The 17,410-nt window shown below is 40.6% G+C and overlaps 2 protein-coding genes across 4 annotated transcripts in view; one reads left to right on the top strand and one right to left on the bottom strand.

The window, feature by feature from the left end:
- Positions 1-3,867, bottom strand: part of tep1 (telomerase-associated protein 1) — a 39,195-nt gene extending 35,328 nt beyond the window's left edge. Inside the window, exons 1-7 of one of the 3 annotated variants that reach the window (XM_034887137.1) lie at positions 3,638-3,867; positions 2,321-2,850; positions 2,037-2,225; positions 1,334-1,483; positions 946-1,110; positions 723-860; positions 527-598 (exon numbers count right to left, since the gene is read on the bottom strand). In XM_034887137.1, coding sequence (XP_034743028.1) covers positions 527-598; positions 723-860; positions 946-1,110; positions 1,334-1,483; positions 2,037-2,225; positions 2,321-2,848 — 1,242 coding nt within the window. In that variant the 5' untranslated portion in view covers positions 2,849-2,850; positions 3,638-3,867. Of the gene's footprint in view, positions 1-526; positions 599-722; positions 861-945; positions 1,111-1,333; positions 1,484-2,036; positions 2,226-2,320; positions 2,851-3,637 lie in introns of those variants that run through there. The other 2 variants (XM_034887139.1, XM_034887138.1) reach the window with 2 other exon arrangements.
- Positions 3,868-4,201: 334 nt separating this feature from the next.
- On the top strand, positions 4,202-16,970 carry zgc:66427 (uncharacterized protein LOC406256 homolog). The gene is made up of 5 exons (XM_034887182.1): positions 4,202-5,016; positions 6,347-6,442; positions 6,533-6,638; positions 11,822-11,922; positions 14,503-16,970. Exons 1-4 carry the CDS (start codon positions 4,491-4,493, stop codon positions 11,877-11,879), a joined length of 786 nt encoding a protein of 261 aa, XP_034743073.1. The 5' UTR covers positions 4,202-4,490; the 3' UTR covers positions 11,880-11,922; positions 14,503-16,970.
- The last annotated feature ends 440 nt before the right edge of the window (positions 16,971-17,410 follow it).

The raw sequence follows: 17,410 nt of genomic DNA, 5'->3' as shown, positions 1-17,410 counted from the left end.
TGCATCCCACAAATCTCCATCAACTGCAAGATGCTATCCTATCAATATGGGCCAACATTTCTAAAGAATGCTTTCAGCTCCTTGTTGAATCAATGCCACGTAGAATTAAGGCAGTTCTGAAGGCAAAAGGGGGTCAAACACAGTATTAGTATCGTGTTCCTAATGATCCTATAGGTGAGTGTATAGTATAGCTGTGTCTTCACAACTGCACAGGAGTCTTACCGGCTTGTTTAAAGTCACAGTTTCTGAATTTGGGCTGTGTGCATTTCTTTGTGGATTGAGCGTCTTGATCATTATTTATACAGCACTTCAACCTCCTTCATATTAAATAAATAGATAAGAACATCTCACTATTTACAATATGGCACCTTTAGCAAACTGCACAAAAGCCATTTCTGCATACACAATAGAGATGGATAAAACTAAATGTGCCTACCCCTTGCTAATCTCCACTTTTAACATTACTAAGGGTGGCACTGAAAAAAAACATTATTTAGTGACAGAAAAGTACTGCCCATTGACTTACAAACTTCTTCAGAACAGATTCATCTGATCTAAGCAGGTTCGCCCAATGTTTCAGCTGCAGAGCATTTGGTTTCTGGAAATCAAATATAGTGTACATGATGAAGACAGTATATTTTAGGCACAGATGCACAAATGATCTGTTTGTTTATTACTGTTACAGCAGTGTAATATTTGAGACCAAATGTATGCTTCTGTACCTTGGCTGTGCGCCTGTTGCGGCTGTGTTTACAGCGGTGTTTGCGTGTGTTGTATTTGGCCAGCTGATACTCGTTGAACTGCTTGAACTTGTCAGCCATTGCCTTCTTCAGGCACATTGGCAGGGAGCGACTGAAGCACTGGAAACAAGACAAAAACTATGTGAAAACTAGACAGAACTAACAGAACTGACGCATTCAGATTCCATCACTGGCTAAGACTTACTGTACTAAAGATCCTGACCACTTCTAGCCAATCGGAGGGCAGCTGTACAGCAGCACAGAAGTATCTGCGCACATGTGGCTTGGTGGAGGGCTGATTGGCAGCCAGAGCCAATAGAAAGTTGGCTGTGATGCGGATGTTCAACTCCTGTCGCGTGTAAACTGCCACCTAAATTGTAAAAGAAAGAACAAGCACACTGTGCATAAATTGATGGAAACTATTATTAACTCTTTGCTATCATGATCATGATGATCCACTGGCTCAATTAGATGGAAACACACCTCTTAGTTCAAATAAAGGTTCAGGAGATACAATCAAGTTTGGCATTCAAGAAAAAATGGCTCCAGATACATATCCCCACACGCATGTCCACCGAAACCTGCATACACACCTTGAGAAGAAACTGTGGGTCACAGACAGAAATGTCCTTCGCCAGGTTTATGATCTTAGTCCAAACACTGTTATCTAGGTCCCAGTTGTCCTGGCCTGGAGCTGTGCTCTTATTGACCAGGGAGCAACACACCAAGTTCAGCAGGAGGTACTGAGGAACAGAAAGTATGTATTCACAACTCAGAGAAATAGTCACTTTAATCAACACATAAAACAAGCACACAGCAACAACTTTTGGGAGCACTGATAGAGAGAAATGTTAAGACAGCACCCAACAGAGACCATTTCTGTGAAATACATACCCAAGGGGGTGCTCAATTAAGGAAAAAAAACCTTATCACGGTTATTTTATTATTTATTTTATTTTGGTCAATACTGAAATCCCGATTATTCAACACAACACAATCACTCATTGTCTTTTGGAACAATTCTGCTACTGAACTTAAAAAACTGTGAAACAGTTCAATAGTGAAAACACCAAGGATCTGTGAATTTCCCTTTAATACTTTTCCCCTGTTTTCCTTCATTCAGAACAAAAGACAAACTAAGAGTTCAATTGCAAAACGTAATGTGCAAAATTTTCGTTTCACTTGATTACTCCGATTTGCGATAATTAGGACCTGAAATCGTAATCCCGGTCAACATTTGGATTAATTGCACAGCAATAATACATACAGAATGCAGTGTAAAATATTTTCTCTGACCTTTTTATCTTTTAGCTCCTCTTCAATGTTTTCATTTCCTCTTTCAAGCTCAGCAAATTCCTCCTGTCTGATGACCATAGTTTGCTCGAGTTCTTGGCTGCCCGAGTCAGTTTCCAGGACAGGTAATTCCATGGTTGCCCGAGCATCCTCCTTGCCTTCAAGCAAAACATTCTCTTCTTCAGGATACTGCTGATGCAGAAGAAATTAAAACAAGAATATTCAAATTAAGTAATAAGAGATTAATTAAATATAAAGACAAATGGTCAAAAAAGCCTGTCATGTACCACACTTGTATCTTCCAAACAAGACTGCATCATTTCCGACGTTTCCTCCCTGCCTTTGTCTCCTCCATCCTCTCTCTGCTGTTCTCCACCCAGAGCATGATGAAGGAATGAAGGAGGATGAGCATGGTGACTGAGCCGTGCACTGCTGGCCAGGGATGTGTGGAGCAGAGAGGCGTTTGGGACAGTTTTAGAGGAGGCGAGGGAAAAAGAGAGATCACGGGAATGGCTGCTTAGGAGCTTGTTCTCGGTGCTGAGGAGAGACGATGTGAGGGAAGGGGAGAAGGAAGAGGTGGAGAGAAGGGAGGATGAAGTGGAAGAAAGACTGGAGGGCTGGAGAGAGGGGCAAGGAGGCTGTGCTGCAAAGGTTAAGAGTGGGGAGCAGCGCTGGGGCATCAGTGTGGAGGTCTGAGCCAAGAATTTATTCTCCAGACTCGGAGGAGCATAGTTGGAGGATTGACTTCTCCCACATATGGCCTGATGCTGCTCTCCTTGGGCAACATTTCCAGTGTGTAAAGTCAACGCCCTCATTCCTGCAGAGAAACACATCAATCAGAGGGTCAAAGGCACAAACACAAAAAGCTTCATAATCCTGCAGGGCAGGTACTGAGACAAGCAATTCAGCAGCATTCCTTCAACTGTTTAAACAGTGTACGTTATGGGTGTGTTAGTGTGTTGCTCAAAGCATCATTAAAGAGGACAAAGTCTAAAAAAGGTTATCAGCATAAGGCCTGATAGACTTTTCACAGAGTTTCACCAGGAGCACCTTAATGTACAGATAATAGGCAAAAATCAGCCAAATACATTGACATTAAGAAATCTCATAAACAACAGTAAAGTTCAGTTAGGTTCTGCTCAAAGACAGGCAATGCAATACCTTACTGCAGACCAAAAGCTCAGCTCTAGACCTCTTTCTCTGAAAGAACACATTTAAATAAAATTAATAATCATTTTCAAGTTATCCCAGGTTTTTGGTGTGTCTTTTCTTCAAGTTAGAAAAGTAATATTTTACAGCCATTCAATCAAAAATGTCACGTATAAACAACTAAACTGTGTAGAAAAGTCTGGCAACAATCAAAAAAAAAAATCATATCACTACTACATTATATGGACCAGCCACTGGATTTAACTGCTATATGTTAACTAAACTGAGACATTATTATCCATTTGTCAAGATGTTTTCTAGTGAACTTTGTTACTATTTTTATTGACTCAATAGTATATAACTAGCTTGTTCCTATTTTTATTGACTCAAGAGTATATAACTAGCTAGGTGTGGTGATAAGCCACGAATAGACAGATTTTCCGCAGAAAACTCACCAGAAAAAACAATTTGATGTACACGTACTGCGCAGATTCTGAACAAACGTGTCCTCTGGTGTCGAATTTTACCATTTGATGTAATGTAGTGCTGGTATCTATTTCCATAGACAGCTGAAGTCTATTTCTGAGCTATACGTTAATGGCTTGGGAAACTTTGACGCGTAGTTCCGGGTTTATCAAAACAGCTGCCTGGCTACAGGCTACCGAGCATAGACTACCGGGTCCTCGACTGTCTTGAGAGCGCTGATTGGTCAGAATTATTGTGTACTTTTTTACCGTAATGGCACATATTTGGGTGCCTACTCTCAAACCGCCAAATACTAAATCAAATAAAAGCGGAACTGCGTTAAATGCAGATGCAGATGTATATATATATATATATATATATATATATATATATATATATATATATATATATATATATATATATATATATATATATATATATATATAAACAAATACAACCACTACTATATAAACTGGTACATATAGTTTTATGTTTAGATTACAAACTGCTCAGGTGACATGGTGACGCTACCGTAACAGTTTTTGAACGGCACAAAAGAGGAAGCGAAAACGCTCTATTTCCGCTGCAGCAGTGTGAACGGGCACGTCAAAAAAGAAAGGAAAATGTGGACAGTTCGGACAAACTGAGGCGAGAGAAGGAACATCTAAGAACAGACCATCTTTATTGAGCTCCGTTGCCAAGAAGTGGTTATTATTTAAAGTTAGCAGACAAAAATTTGACAGTTTAAGGGTCGTTTCGAGGTTAACTTGCCCCCCTTGTTCTGTTCGCTTTAGAGGAAGCAGCTCGGCTAGCCAGCTGAATTAGATAGCTCGCTCGCTAGAGATGGGGACGAGAGCAAGTCGCCTGCAGGAAGACCCGGTTCCCCCTGCTTTCGGAAAAGATGGCACAAAGCGGGATTCCTATAGGCGAACCCGCTGTACCAGGCCCACCAGTCTTATGGTCGACTTCTCGGGGAGCTTCGATGACACGGAGGCCAACCGAAGCCGATCAGAGGAGGGCAGTGACTCGGACCTGGGGCAGCATGGGGCGAGCGCCGACGGCAGCCCCGCTGACCACCACAGCACCCCCTCTAGTATTAGCGAAGCGTCTCCTGCGGACGACAACAACAGCGAGGGGAAACCCGAGGACGACGGTAATATAAGCCCGGAGCGTCCAGTGGTAGATGAACACCAGTCCGGTGAGGAGACAGGCCGCACGCCCCACCGCACTTTTTCCGAGCGGCTGCCCGGGAATAGGCACTCTTCCGCCCGCAGCGTGGGCGCAAGATCCGCCCGGGTTCGAGGCACACACCAGCGGCCGGTTTCGGAGGCTTGGATCGGCCTTTACCGTGTTAACAACCGTCATGGGAGTAAGTAATATATTGACACAGTGCAGTAGTATTTTATATACATGTATTTTTTATTATTTGTGGCGCATAAATAAAGCATGCCCTAACAAGTGTCTGTAGGTAATGTTTTGTGATTTACCTTGTTTTTAGATGTCAACACGGCTTAAAGGCGTGTGTTACATGGAATTTATGGATGATATTGGAGCTTGGCAATATCATCTTAAATGTATTATATGACTTCAACATAAAAAATGGGACGAAATTCGGGGATTAACTGTTGAATCGTCTATATGACAGCTGTTAGTTAACTGAAGAAGAGCTGTGGGTGACGGGTATAGAGAAAATAATAGTAATATGGATATGATGGTTAAGTCCGGAGTAGGGGTATTCATTGTAAACTTTACTTGGCCATACTAGTCTAATAAAGTCAGAGATACTCACTCCAGAACAGCCTTTAAGGCCAATAAAATAGATCTAAGACATAAAAGTTTTACTAGTACATAAACTCAAAGACATTTAGTCTCTAATAAATATTAATTTTGCTTTAAAAAGTCTCCTAAATACCCGGTCAATACATTTAAAATTGATTATTTGGGAAATTAACATTCCTGAAGAGATAATCTCTTTTCCCGTGCTTGCATACTGGCGAAAAACGTCAGAGACCCTATTGTATGAAACAGAGCTGTGGCGTAAACCTGGAAGTCGTGACATACATGCCCTTTTATATCACAAGGCCTGTTGACAGTAGTTGTCGGTGGCAAATCATGCGACATGCAAGTTGAAAACTTAAAGTAACCAACTACATTGTTGTTAAAGTGCAGTAAAAATGGGAACTTGAGTTTAAAGAGGAAGTGAAAATGCATACTTGGTCTGTATTAGATTAGACAAGATGGTGGTGGTGCATGACATTGAGAGCCAAAACACAACATTGTGGTGGGTTTTCCCAGGCCAGCCCTCTGGCAAGTGGTGGGAAATGGGTCACAACTTCAAATGCCCGCTCACTGCTGGCAACAACCGCTCTTACATGAAGGAGGGAAATGTAGGGCAGCAAGGCACAATGTCTGCCCTTTCCACTCATGGCTCTTGTGTTGGTTATCCCTCCATCCCTAGTCACTGTTTTGCAGTGCATGCAGTCAAATAAAGTTCCAAACTATTTTGGGTCAGTTGTACTCCAGATCAAGTCATTTACACTATCTCTGGGATGATTTGGTGTCAGCCTGCTCTGTGGTTCACCAAGTCAGCCTGTGTAATCTAGTCGTCCAAACATGATGTGCACATCATCTATTATTTATGTCCTGATGTGACACACAATGTGTTAATCTCAGCTATTTTGTGTCTCTGTTCTGTGCAGATATCCGCTGTCCTTTCTGCTCCAAGCCCTTCCCCGGGGGTCGGATCGAGGATCACCTGTTGAGCTGCCTCACGTCTCCTCCCCTACCATACAATAGTAAGTATCATGTCACAGAAATGGCCTGACGCCTGTGCTTTTAAAGTCTTTAAATACTTTGTGTGTGTGTCTGTGTGTGTGTGTGTGTAGCGGATGTGCTCAGTAAAGACAGCGGCGAATGCTCCATCTGTTTGGAGGATCTGGTACAGGGAGAGACCATCGCCAGGCTGGCTTGCCTCTGCGTCTACCATAAGAGGTAACAAAGTTCAGTTGATGTTTTTGCATTAGAATAAAATACAGGCAGATACAAATGCAAAAAGGAGTGTAAAAAAAATGCAAATTAGTGCTGTGGAGATTTAAGAATATGCATTTGGCGGGAAAAATGGGTTTGTCTATTTCCTGATCTAAAGAAATATTTTCAAAAATTTGGAAACAAAAGTTGTTCTGTACTGTATATATCACTACTCATTTCGGATAACTAGAGACTTGCTGTCCTTTTCCAGGATACAATGTTCTAAACAGCCACTGCTTAGTTAAGAATCATTATTTTGAACATTAAAGATGAACTGAACTAGAATTTCAATAATGGTGGTTTATCAGATGTATTTTATTTCTTCTCATTGGTACAATTATTAAAATGGATGAATTTGTTAAAAGAGATAAAATGGTGAGTTGAAAGTGTTGTTGTTATTAAACGGGCTCCGCCATTTTGGATATTCCACAATCTACTACGTCACTGGCATGGTAAACTACTCCGTGGCTAGCTAGCACTAGCAGCGCAGCCATAGCAACAGCATACGGAGTCTGAGGCTAGCGGACATGGCTGAATGTAACGTTGTTACATACACAAAACATAAACACATTCACTTAGAAAAATAAAGCCCAACGTATAGGCCTTATAGCGTTCAACAAAACTGAGACTGACACACTAGGCATTACTTGAAATTGAGACACAACACCAAGCTAGATACCAAACGATCCAACCTAGGGAAAGGGCTAGGAACTAATACCTTGGAAGCACTCCTATGACAAACTCCTCAAGCTAGCATTCCGACCATAGACTGTAAAAATAAACCAAGACTCCAACGATATCACAGATCGATAATAATGCTTTTATTAGCTGCTAACTAAACCACAGAATCCAACGTCCCTGTCTACTTACCCTGAAGCTAGCTGATGTTCATCTTTTTAAGGCCTTAAATGGTTTGGCGCCATCTTACCTAGCTGATCTCTTATGCCATTATTCTCCAGTCAGAACGCTGAGGTCGTCAAATCAGATGCTCTTGGATGTCCCTAGATCAAAGCTAAGAAAATTATGGCGATAGAGCCTTTGTAGTGGGCGCACCAACCCTATGGAACAACCTCCCCATGCATATTAAAGCTGCACAGACCTTACAAACGTTTAAATCGCTGCTTAAGACGCACCTGTTTGCTGTAGCTTTAAACCCTCGTTAACCTGGATTCTGATGTTTTAAAGTGTTGTTTGTCTCCCTGTGATGTATTTTGGTTGGAGGGATTTTTACACTTGTTATTTATGTATTTGACATCGACCCTGTTCAACACTTTGGTCAGCTGTTGTTGTTTTTTAATGTGCTATAGAAATAAAATTGACATTGACCGTCTCAGGGGACATTGTTGATACAGAAACAGCTGCCAGTTCCATAATAAAAATCTGCCAACTCTGCACTGGCTTAATTTAAAGTAAACGGCAAAACTCGTGAATCCTCCGTGTATTTATGGTCAAACTGGGGTAACTCGCCTATGTGCAGCTAACAAGTGATCCTATTGGATTAATTTGTCCAATTGCATTTTCCATTTATCTGCCTCTATTTTCTTAAACAAACAGGATCTTAACCATGATATTTTCTCTAAATGCACACGATATATAAGCAGTCTATTTCCTAAAATGCATAAGTTCTTGGATACAATACAGTGAGGAAAATAAGTATTTGAACACCCTGCTATTTTGCAAGTTCTCCCACTTAGAAATCCTGGAGGGGTCTGAAATTGTCATCGTATGTTTATGTCCACTGTGAGAGACATAATCTAAATCTTAAAAATCCAGAAATCACAATGTATGATTTTTTAACTATTTATTTGTATGATACAGCTGCAAATAAGTATTTGAACACCTTAGAAAATCAATGTTAATATTTGGTACAGTAGCCTTTGTTAGCAATTCCAGCGGTCAAATGTTTCCTGTAGTTTTTCACCAGGTTTGCACACACTGCGGAAGGGATTTTGGCCCACTCCTCCACACAGATCTTCTCTAGATCAGTCAGGTTTCTGGGCTGTTGCTGAGAAACACAAAGTTTGAGCTCCCTCCAAAGATTATCTATTGGGTTTAGGTCTGGAGACTGGCTAGGCCACGCCGGAACCTTGATATGCTTCTTCCAGAGCCACTCCTTGGTTATCCTGGCTGTGTGCTTTGGGTCATTGTCATGTTGGAAGACCCAGCCTCGACCCATCTTCAATGCTCTAACTGAGGGAAGGAGGTCGTTCCCCAAAATATCGCAATACATGGCCCCGGTCATCCTCTCCTTAATACAGTGCAGTCGCCCTGTCCCATGTGCAGAAAAACACCCCCAAAGCATGATGCTACCACCCCCATGGTTCACAGTAGGGATGGTGTTCTTGGGATGGTACTCATCATTCTTCTTCCTCCAAACACAGTTAGTGGAATTTTGACCACAAAGTTCTATTTTGGTCTCATCTGACCACATGACTTTCTCCCATGACTCTCTGGATTATCCAAATGGTCATTGGCAAACTTAAGACGGGCCTTGACATGTGTTGGTTTAAGCAGGGGAACATTCCATGCCATGCATGATTTCAAACAATGAAATCTTAGTGTATTACCAACAGTAACCTTGGAAACGGTGGTTCCAGCTCTTTTCAAGTCATTGACCAGCTCCTCCCGTATAGTTCTAGGCTGATTTCTCACCTTTCCTAGGATCATTGAGACCCCACGAGGTGAGATCTTGCATGGAGCCCCAGTCCGAGGAGATTGACAGTCATGTTTAGCTTCTTTCATTTTCTAATGATTGCTCCAACAGTGGACCCTTTTTTCACCAAGCTGCTTGGCAATTTCCCCGTAGCCCTTTCCAGCCTTGTGGAGGTGTACAATTTTGTCTCTAGTGTCTTTGGAAAGCTCTTTGGTCTTGGCCATGTTAGTAGTTGGATTCCTACTGATTGTATGGGGTGGGCAGGTGTCTTTCTGCAGCTAACAACCTCAAACAGGTGCATCTAATTTAGGATAATAAATGGAGTGGAGGTATACATTTTGAAGGCAGACTAACAGGTCTTTGAGGGTCAGAATTCTAGCTGATAAACAGGTGTTCAAATACTTATTGGGACCTGTATCATACAAATAAATAGTTTAAAAAATCATACATTTTGATTTCTGGATTTTATTTTTTAGATTATGTCTCTCACAGTGGACATGCACCTACGATGACAATTTCAGACCCCTCCATGATTTCTAAGTGGGAGAACTTGCAAAATAGCAGGGTGTTCAAATACTTATTTTCCTCACTGTAAATGAGAGTACACGATAGTAGGCTGTGCGCACACACACACACACACACACACACACCGGTCACTATCACTCGCCCCCACCCCCCCCAAACGATCCTGTACTGAAGGTGGAGCCTGAAAGTGATCGTCCTCCATGTGGTGGTAGTCAGACACTACAGGCCTGTCCCTCACAGGCTCAAATGCGTAACCCGAGCCATTAAAATGACTCCTTTTCGTGTGTATATCACATGCTGCAGCCGTTGCCTATATACCTTCGCAGGTCCTACCATGCCAGTGACGTCATCAATATTGTCAGCATTCTAATACTGCGCAATTTTGTGTTGCTTAAAAAAAGCAACACAAAAAAAGCTATTTTGATTTGTTTAATTAAAATTGTTAGTGTAATTTATTTTTAATTATCATAACCAACAAGTTATCAACATTTATTCTTTCAGTTCATCTTTAAGGAAGTGGATAGCCCAAGTTAGAGCCAACATCTGTTCACTTTATGTAACAAAAGAAAAGATTAACAGCTTGTATTTCTTTCCTCTGTTTATTTTTACAAGTGAACCATGTGAATGTTTGCCAATGGAGCTTTCACAACTGTAAAAATAACTGCATCATCATTACATTTTAATTAGACGTCACAGATATACTCCGGTTTCATAAGTGCTTTAAAACTTTGAGTTAAAAAAAAACATGAAGTTGTGTAAGGTAATGCATGTTTCAGCCCATTTACTAATAATTTTCGTTTTCAAAGCATGATGTAATGTTCAACACTTTCAAGGTGTTTTTCAACTTTCAAGGAGTCATTGGTTTCCCATAATTTCAGAGATCGGACTTGCTGAGACTTGAAATTTAAGAAGAATAGTAAATCAGTCATAGTGACGATCCTGTCTGGTATTTTCCTCCCATCATGTACACTCCACTGACACAATAAAAGTAGACATGAGAAAGTTGAAACCTAAAAAAACTTTATCTCAGATAAAGCACACACATGTCTATCTTCTGTCTTGGTTATAGAGCACATAAACTTTTGGTTTTGTGCCACAGTTTGTAGGTGTGGCTGCTAAGCTGTGTAAATTACATTCTGATCACCCAGTAAAGCAACTAAGACTTGCCTGGAGTTTTAGAATCTAAAAGATGACTGTGTTGAAAATGATCATGCAGTATATGTTCTACACTTCACACAATAAACGTTATTTTTTATAGCCAAATTCATATATTAGTGTAGGGCTACAAAAAGCCCATTTATAACTTTTTCATAAATGGGTTTATTTATGATTTGTTCTATAAAAAGTATAAAAAAATCATAATTTAAAGCTTGACATGTCTTCAAATTGTTTTTGTTCAATCAAAAGTCCAAAACCCAAACATACTCTTTAACTATCACACAAGAGAAAGAAAATGCAGAAAATTGTCACATGTTTGGCATTTTTTGCTTGAAAAATTACTTCAACAATGTATGGGATAATTGAATTCAATTTCATTGATAGTATCAAGTCATAACAAGAGTTATCTCAAGACACTTTACAGATAGAGTAGGTCTAGACTACACACCATAATTTACAGAGACCCAACAATTCCAACAGTTCCAAGAGCAAGCATATATTAAAGTAGTCTCAGATTATTTACTTTGCCGATCAACCACTTAAGTGTAGACTAATGGTTTCAGCTCTATATAAGGGACTGAGCCAAATAGAGTGAGTACTAGCCCAACAAACTTTCTGCATCTTATTTCTGGTCCTGTCGCATTACAGTGCCAGAGAGCCCGTTTTAGAACCCGCTGCAGTCATCACGTTTAGTTTGGTTTCACACCGTGAGTGGATTAAGCCTCAGGCGACACCACATTTCAAAACCCCACCGTAGAGGTTCTGGCACATCAACATGACGTAACCAAAATGAATATCTTCCTCCATGCAGCTGCATTGATTGCTGGTCCAAGGTGAAACCCTGCTGCCCTGAACATCCCTTCGATTGACTTGCGGGTTACATTAATCTGCACAGTGACCAACCCGACTCAGGTATATATGTGTAAAACTCACTAAATGACCAGAACATGTAATTAGCAAGTGTTTCAATACAAGTGCCAATACCATATCTGAATGTTTGGTATTGTTACCAAACGCTCCTTTTTAAGATGGCTGCCTTTGGGCAAACACAACCATTTGTATTTCATGTAAAAAAAACAAGCAGCTCAAGCAAAAACCCGCAACGAACATAGACAGTGAAAGAAATGGACCAGTAGATCCCATTGTTCTGGACGGTGACCATTGAAGACTATTAGAAGCACTTTTCCAGTGAGTGCTGAGCATTACTGGACAGCCTCCAACTGAGCTTGACAACGTAGATTGGACTTGAGCAACCTGTCTGAAAGTCTTGTGGTAGCTGTCAGCTACCAGAAAGTCTTCTGGTAGCTGTGCCAAGAGAAATCTCAATCATTCCCAATCAGCAGAGACGGAGAGTGTAGGTATATGCAAGGAGATAACATAGGCACAGGCTAATTACTGCCAACTAAAATGCTAGTAATATTAGTAATTAAAACTAAAGAGCTAATGTAAGTCCAAGCTGTCTGTGAGCTTACCTTGTATGGTAATTTCTCTACTGTTCGACAGTAAGTCACGTGGTTATGACACAATCATCCTATTTTTTGAAAACAAACGTTTGCTACGGAGCCACAATGTGAGCTACGAGTTATTGGAGCCGTTTATACCTTGTCCTTTTTCTTTAGAAATAAACAACGGACAAATAGTCTTGAAACGCTTCAGGTGTAAAGTTATTCGCTGTCAAAGTGGCGCCAAACTGAATGGCAGCCAATGGAATGCTAACGGCGGGTGATGGCTTGGAAACATCAAAATGGCGCCATAGGAGATACACGAGAGGAGAGGCTTACCCCCTTGGTAAAGACACTTGCAAAGGCTTTGCGCTGTGCGGCCCCTTAGTGGAAGTTACTTCCACCCCCCTTTACGTGCAACCTATTTGTAGCAATATAGTCTCTCTCTCTCCCTTTTTCTACCCTGCCTAGTAACATATCAGCATGCGGTAAGGTCATGCTCTGTGACTTGGCTTGGACACAGCGGTCTCGAGTTAACGTGGAACCCTATTACACTTTCCTTTCTCCCCTCGTTGGACTAACTTTGTTGATACTACTTTGTGCGTGCAACAATAAGTAAGTCCGATGGCGATGTTATGTAGGATTTATTAATGTACGTTAGCAACAGTAGGCTAATTTCCAAGGGGGCCATTTTATGTCTGAGCTAATATTGCACATCTGTTCATGTGCGATGCAAAAGTTATGTTTCTGTTTGTTGAATGTGTTTTTCAGTGCAAATATAACCAAGAATGTAGTTTAATCTCAGTAATGATGGTATATTGGGTTATTACCAAGGGGGTAAGCCTACACTAATTAGTGTTCCATCGACTGCCATTCATGTTGGCTCCACTTTTGAAAGACGCTATTTGTCAGTTCACGTTATGGCTCCGTAGCAGATGTTTTTGTAAAAATAGGCTAACAATTGTGTCATAACCACGCGACTTGCTGTCGCATCGTTGTCTGCCGCTGTTTAGGTTTAATTACTAATGTTAACTAGCATTTTAATTAGCCTGTGCCTATGTTATCTCCTAACCTATACCTACGCTCTCCGTCTCTGCTGATTGGGAATGATTGAGATTTCTCTTGGCACAGCTACCAGAAGAATTACAACTTTCAGACAAGTTGCTCACGTCACATCTACGTCTTCATGCTCAGTTGGAGGCTGCGCAGTAATGCAAGCTATCACCAGAAAAGGGCTTCTAATATCCTGGTCCATTTCTTTAACTGTCTATGGTAAAACTAATTTTTGGCAACTTAAGCAGCTGAGACGCAGCAACTCCATCAGCCGGCTTGAGTCGGGCTGAGACTGCTATGTTCTAAAACAGTTTTGTGTTGTTGCAAATCTTTACTCTAGACTGTGCTTAAGTTAGCAAGAGTGCAAACGTCAGTTCTCAGTGTTTGGTACATTCCAGTCTGTAATAAAAAGAAGTATTGAGGCTCAAAGCCCAGTACTGTATTGTATTGTATTGTATGTCTAATGTAAATAAATCCCTCAGATGTGAACTGCACTGAGTCAAGATGCCGTTTAAGGACTGTATTTAAAGATATATAAGAAGCAGTTGTTAAGGCCTTGAATCCATAGCAACAGGCATCACAGGAATTTCACATTGACACCAAAGTAGGGTGCAAAACACCTACCTTGACTATTTTTATTTGTAAGTAAGACAGCATTGCCAAGTAAGGCACATGCACCAACAACACCAAGACAAATTCCTTGTATGTATAAAAAACATACTTGGCAATAAAGCCCATTCTGATTCATATGAAACATATTGTGATGATCATATTTTTTAATTATCTGCTAGCATATATCTTATATATCAGGCCACAAAATGCACATATCACTGTTTTGCATGCAGTTGCCATATCATATGATGGATATTTAAAAAATAATGTGAATGTGATATCGAGTTCAACAATGTTATCCAGCTCTGTTGCAGACTGTTTTAATACAGTCATTACAATATGCGTTCTTTCATCTAATGGTCACTCTCTTTTCCTGCCCTTACAGGAGACTACACTGAATCCCAATAAAATCCCCCCAAAAATGTGTAATTGAACAAATAAAAGCACACAGTCCGTCACCGACACAAAGCTATATTTGAGTGGAGAACAAACGATCCTAAGAAGAAGCTCCTGTTAGCGACAACCAGCGTTCACCAATTGGATCAGTCAATTTCAACTTGGTCTAGGCCTTTTCAAGCCAAACACCAACAGTAATAACAGTCACTCTGTCTCCGTCTAATCTCTGGTTGGAACACAAGTCGGGGAAGTTCCATTTCCATGTTAAGGACTTTGCTTGAATCCGAAGAACATACAATTTATATATAAATGTGTAAGTCCAATAAGCAGTATCATCCCAGAACAATGGAACTCTCCCCAGAAAGATCTTGAATCTGGGGAAGAACACAAAAAAGTGACTGTGACTCTGGATCCTCTACTGTGTATTTTTCTCTCTCTCACCAAACGGAATTGTTCATTTTATCAAGTATTTTGCAGAAAGAGTGTTGTTCCATGTCCTACATTGGATGAATGTTTTTGTTCCTCGGCTAACCCCAAATGAACCAACCTCACACCGGAAGCGTAACCACATAAACGTTGCTTTATTTTGAACCGGCTGAAGGTTGAAGGCTTGTTTTGCTGAAAGGGGGCTGCCGTTACTAGGGGTTTTCTTTTTTTTTTACCATTACCTGTAAACATTTCAGGGAAAGTTTGTGGGCTATTTTTTTTTTGTAGGTCAGTTTTTTTTGTAGGTGTTTAGTTAGCGCTGAGTTTAACATGCTGCTACTTGCTGGGTTTTTAGGAAGATTGTAGGTATTTCATAGGGCCATGGTAGCGCTGGTGTTGCCACCAATTTGAGCACTTTTGTCCTTCAGGCTGATTTATTTTTTATCTTTTTCACATGAGGTTGTGTGTGGGTTTGTGTGTGTGTGTTCGTGTTCAGGAAAGTGTGTGTGCCCAGAAGTCTGCTTGATAAAGCGGGTTACCTTTTTTAATGCTAGATGTTTGTGCTGGCAAACATCCTGTTGCACGTGGCATTGGTACGCAACATGGCATTCTGTCCCACTAACTCCCTTCTCCCCCCTCATTCTCAAAGTCTCTCTGGGGTGTAGTCCGGATTTTTTTTGGACCAGACCCCAAGCGACAATTTTGCCATCTGGTTACATGAATGCCAGATCAAGGAGGGATAAAGGGATGGAATGAGGGATGGATTTTTGGGGGCATGTTTACACAAAGTGGCATCTGCCTCTCTCCAACACTGGAGGCTATGGACAGCTGATGATTAATTATTACATAACTAGCCCCCACCCCTTTCCCTTGTTTTATTTTTTATTTTTTAGATATCTCATCACATTATGATCATAACTATTGCTAAATGTGTTAAACGACTTCCCTTTGCCATTTTGTGTGTATGTTGATTGCCTTTGCCTGGTGAAGGTTTTTTTTGTGTGCAAGCATGTATTTGAAGTGTTTTTTTGGGCTGAACTGAGGTGCAAGCCCAACAGTTAAGCTGCTCAACAGATGCTGTCTGATACAGGTTGTACACAGGCCAGGGGAAAGAACAAAAACATGAATTGATTGCTTTCGCTGCCTGTTCCATGTGTTTAAATTTCTGTGCTCACAAGTGGTATGGATCCGTTTGGTGGTTAGCCCAGTGCACAGGTTCCCTACTGGCTAGTTTGTTCACCCCAACCTGTCTTCCTTTTTTATTCTTCTTATTTTTCCTGTTCCCTGATGTTCTGCAGTCCGAGGTGCTACGACTTCTCCGGCCACTAGAGGGCAGCCCTGTGCATGTTTCTTATTTTTTGTATGTTGGAGAATAAAAAAATAACGCCAAAAGTCCGTCTGTGCATTTGGGGGCATTGTGTGAGAGTGCAGAAGACGAGGTGCATTGATCATTAGATGTTACATTTATTGTGGTGATAATTTGTGATGTTGTATACTTTGGCTGGGAGAAATGGGGGTGTTTGTCTGTGTGTGTTTGGGGGGGGAAGGGTTTGGTTGTGGTGGTGGTTTGGTTGTCGATAAGGATAATAGACAATCTAAAAACCCCACATCACTCTTTATTTACTTTCTTACCCCCCCCCTCTAAGCTGGTGTGGTGCAATACCTCAATCTTTACCAATGCTTACTAAATACTCTGTGTTAACTAGCTCCTCTCCAACCAAGGACACCTTTTTGTATAAATGTCCCTAAATCCTTGGTCTGGGATTAAAGGGCACTGATCCTCCGTCTGCCCTGTGCTTGAGGTCAGTGTATTAGATGAAAATCTGCAGCCCCAAGATATGGACAATCTGCCTTTTACTGTGGTATAAAAAAACAAATTAAATTTTATTTATTAAATTGTAAATAAGTAATGCAATTTAAGAAAATGGCTTGGTCTTTGTCTGCTCATTATACTGTTTCTAAGCTCCAATCTTTTGTATGTCTCAGAAATCGTTTTTATATGTATTTTTTACAATAAATATGTGTGAGAGATGTGTGACAGTCTGTTTTGTGTTTTTGAGTGTCAATGATGTGTTGTGGTTGTTCGTCCTGTTCATAAACGGGACCCACTGTCCCGAAGAATTGAATTGCTATATATGATGAGAATTTAAAGTACTAATCTAATCTTTCAAACCAACTACTTTTAAAAGAGCAGCACTTCTCGAATCTTTTAAAGTAAACTAAAGATACAGTTACAATTTTGCAAGTAATTATGTTTGGACTGCAGCTAATTGTTTTCATTATTGATAAATCTGCAGATTAATTATCAAATTGTTTGGTCAAATGTCAGAAATCTGAAATAGTCACACATTTACCCAGAACTCAAAGGTGGCATTTTAACATTGCTTGTTCTGGCCAACAGTCCAAAACCCACATATTTAGTTCCCAGTGAGATATGTCAGAGAAAAGGAAAAAATTGTTACATATGCGAT

Source organism: Etheostoma cragini, chromosome 12, assembly GCF_013103735.1.
Source record: "Etheostoma cragini isolate CJK2018 chromosome 12, CSU_Ecrag_1.0, whole genome shotgun sequence".
Taxonomy (NCBI): domain Eukaryota; kingdom Metazoa; phylum Chordata; class Actinopteri; order Perciformes; family Percidae; genus Etheostoma; species Etheostoma cragini.
This window is presented reverse-complemented; position numbering and strand designations above follow the sequence as displayed.

Bases quoted from the DNA above. Each gene is read 5' to 3' on its own strand.
- zgc:66427 (XM_034887182.1), top strand. From the start codon at position 4,491: ATGGGGACGAGAGCAAGTCGCCTGCAGGAAGACCCGGTTCCCCCTGCT. The intron at 5,017-6,346 runs GTAAGTAATATA...TGTTCTGTGCAG, and splicing joins TGTTAACAACCGTCATGGGA to ATATCCGCTGTCCTTTCTGC. The intron at 6,639-11,821 runs GTAACAAAGTTC...TCCTCCATGCAG, and splicing joins CTCTGCGTCTACCATAAGAG to CTGCATTGATTGCTGGTCCA.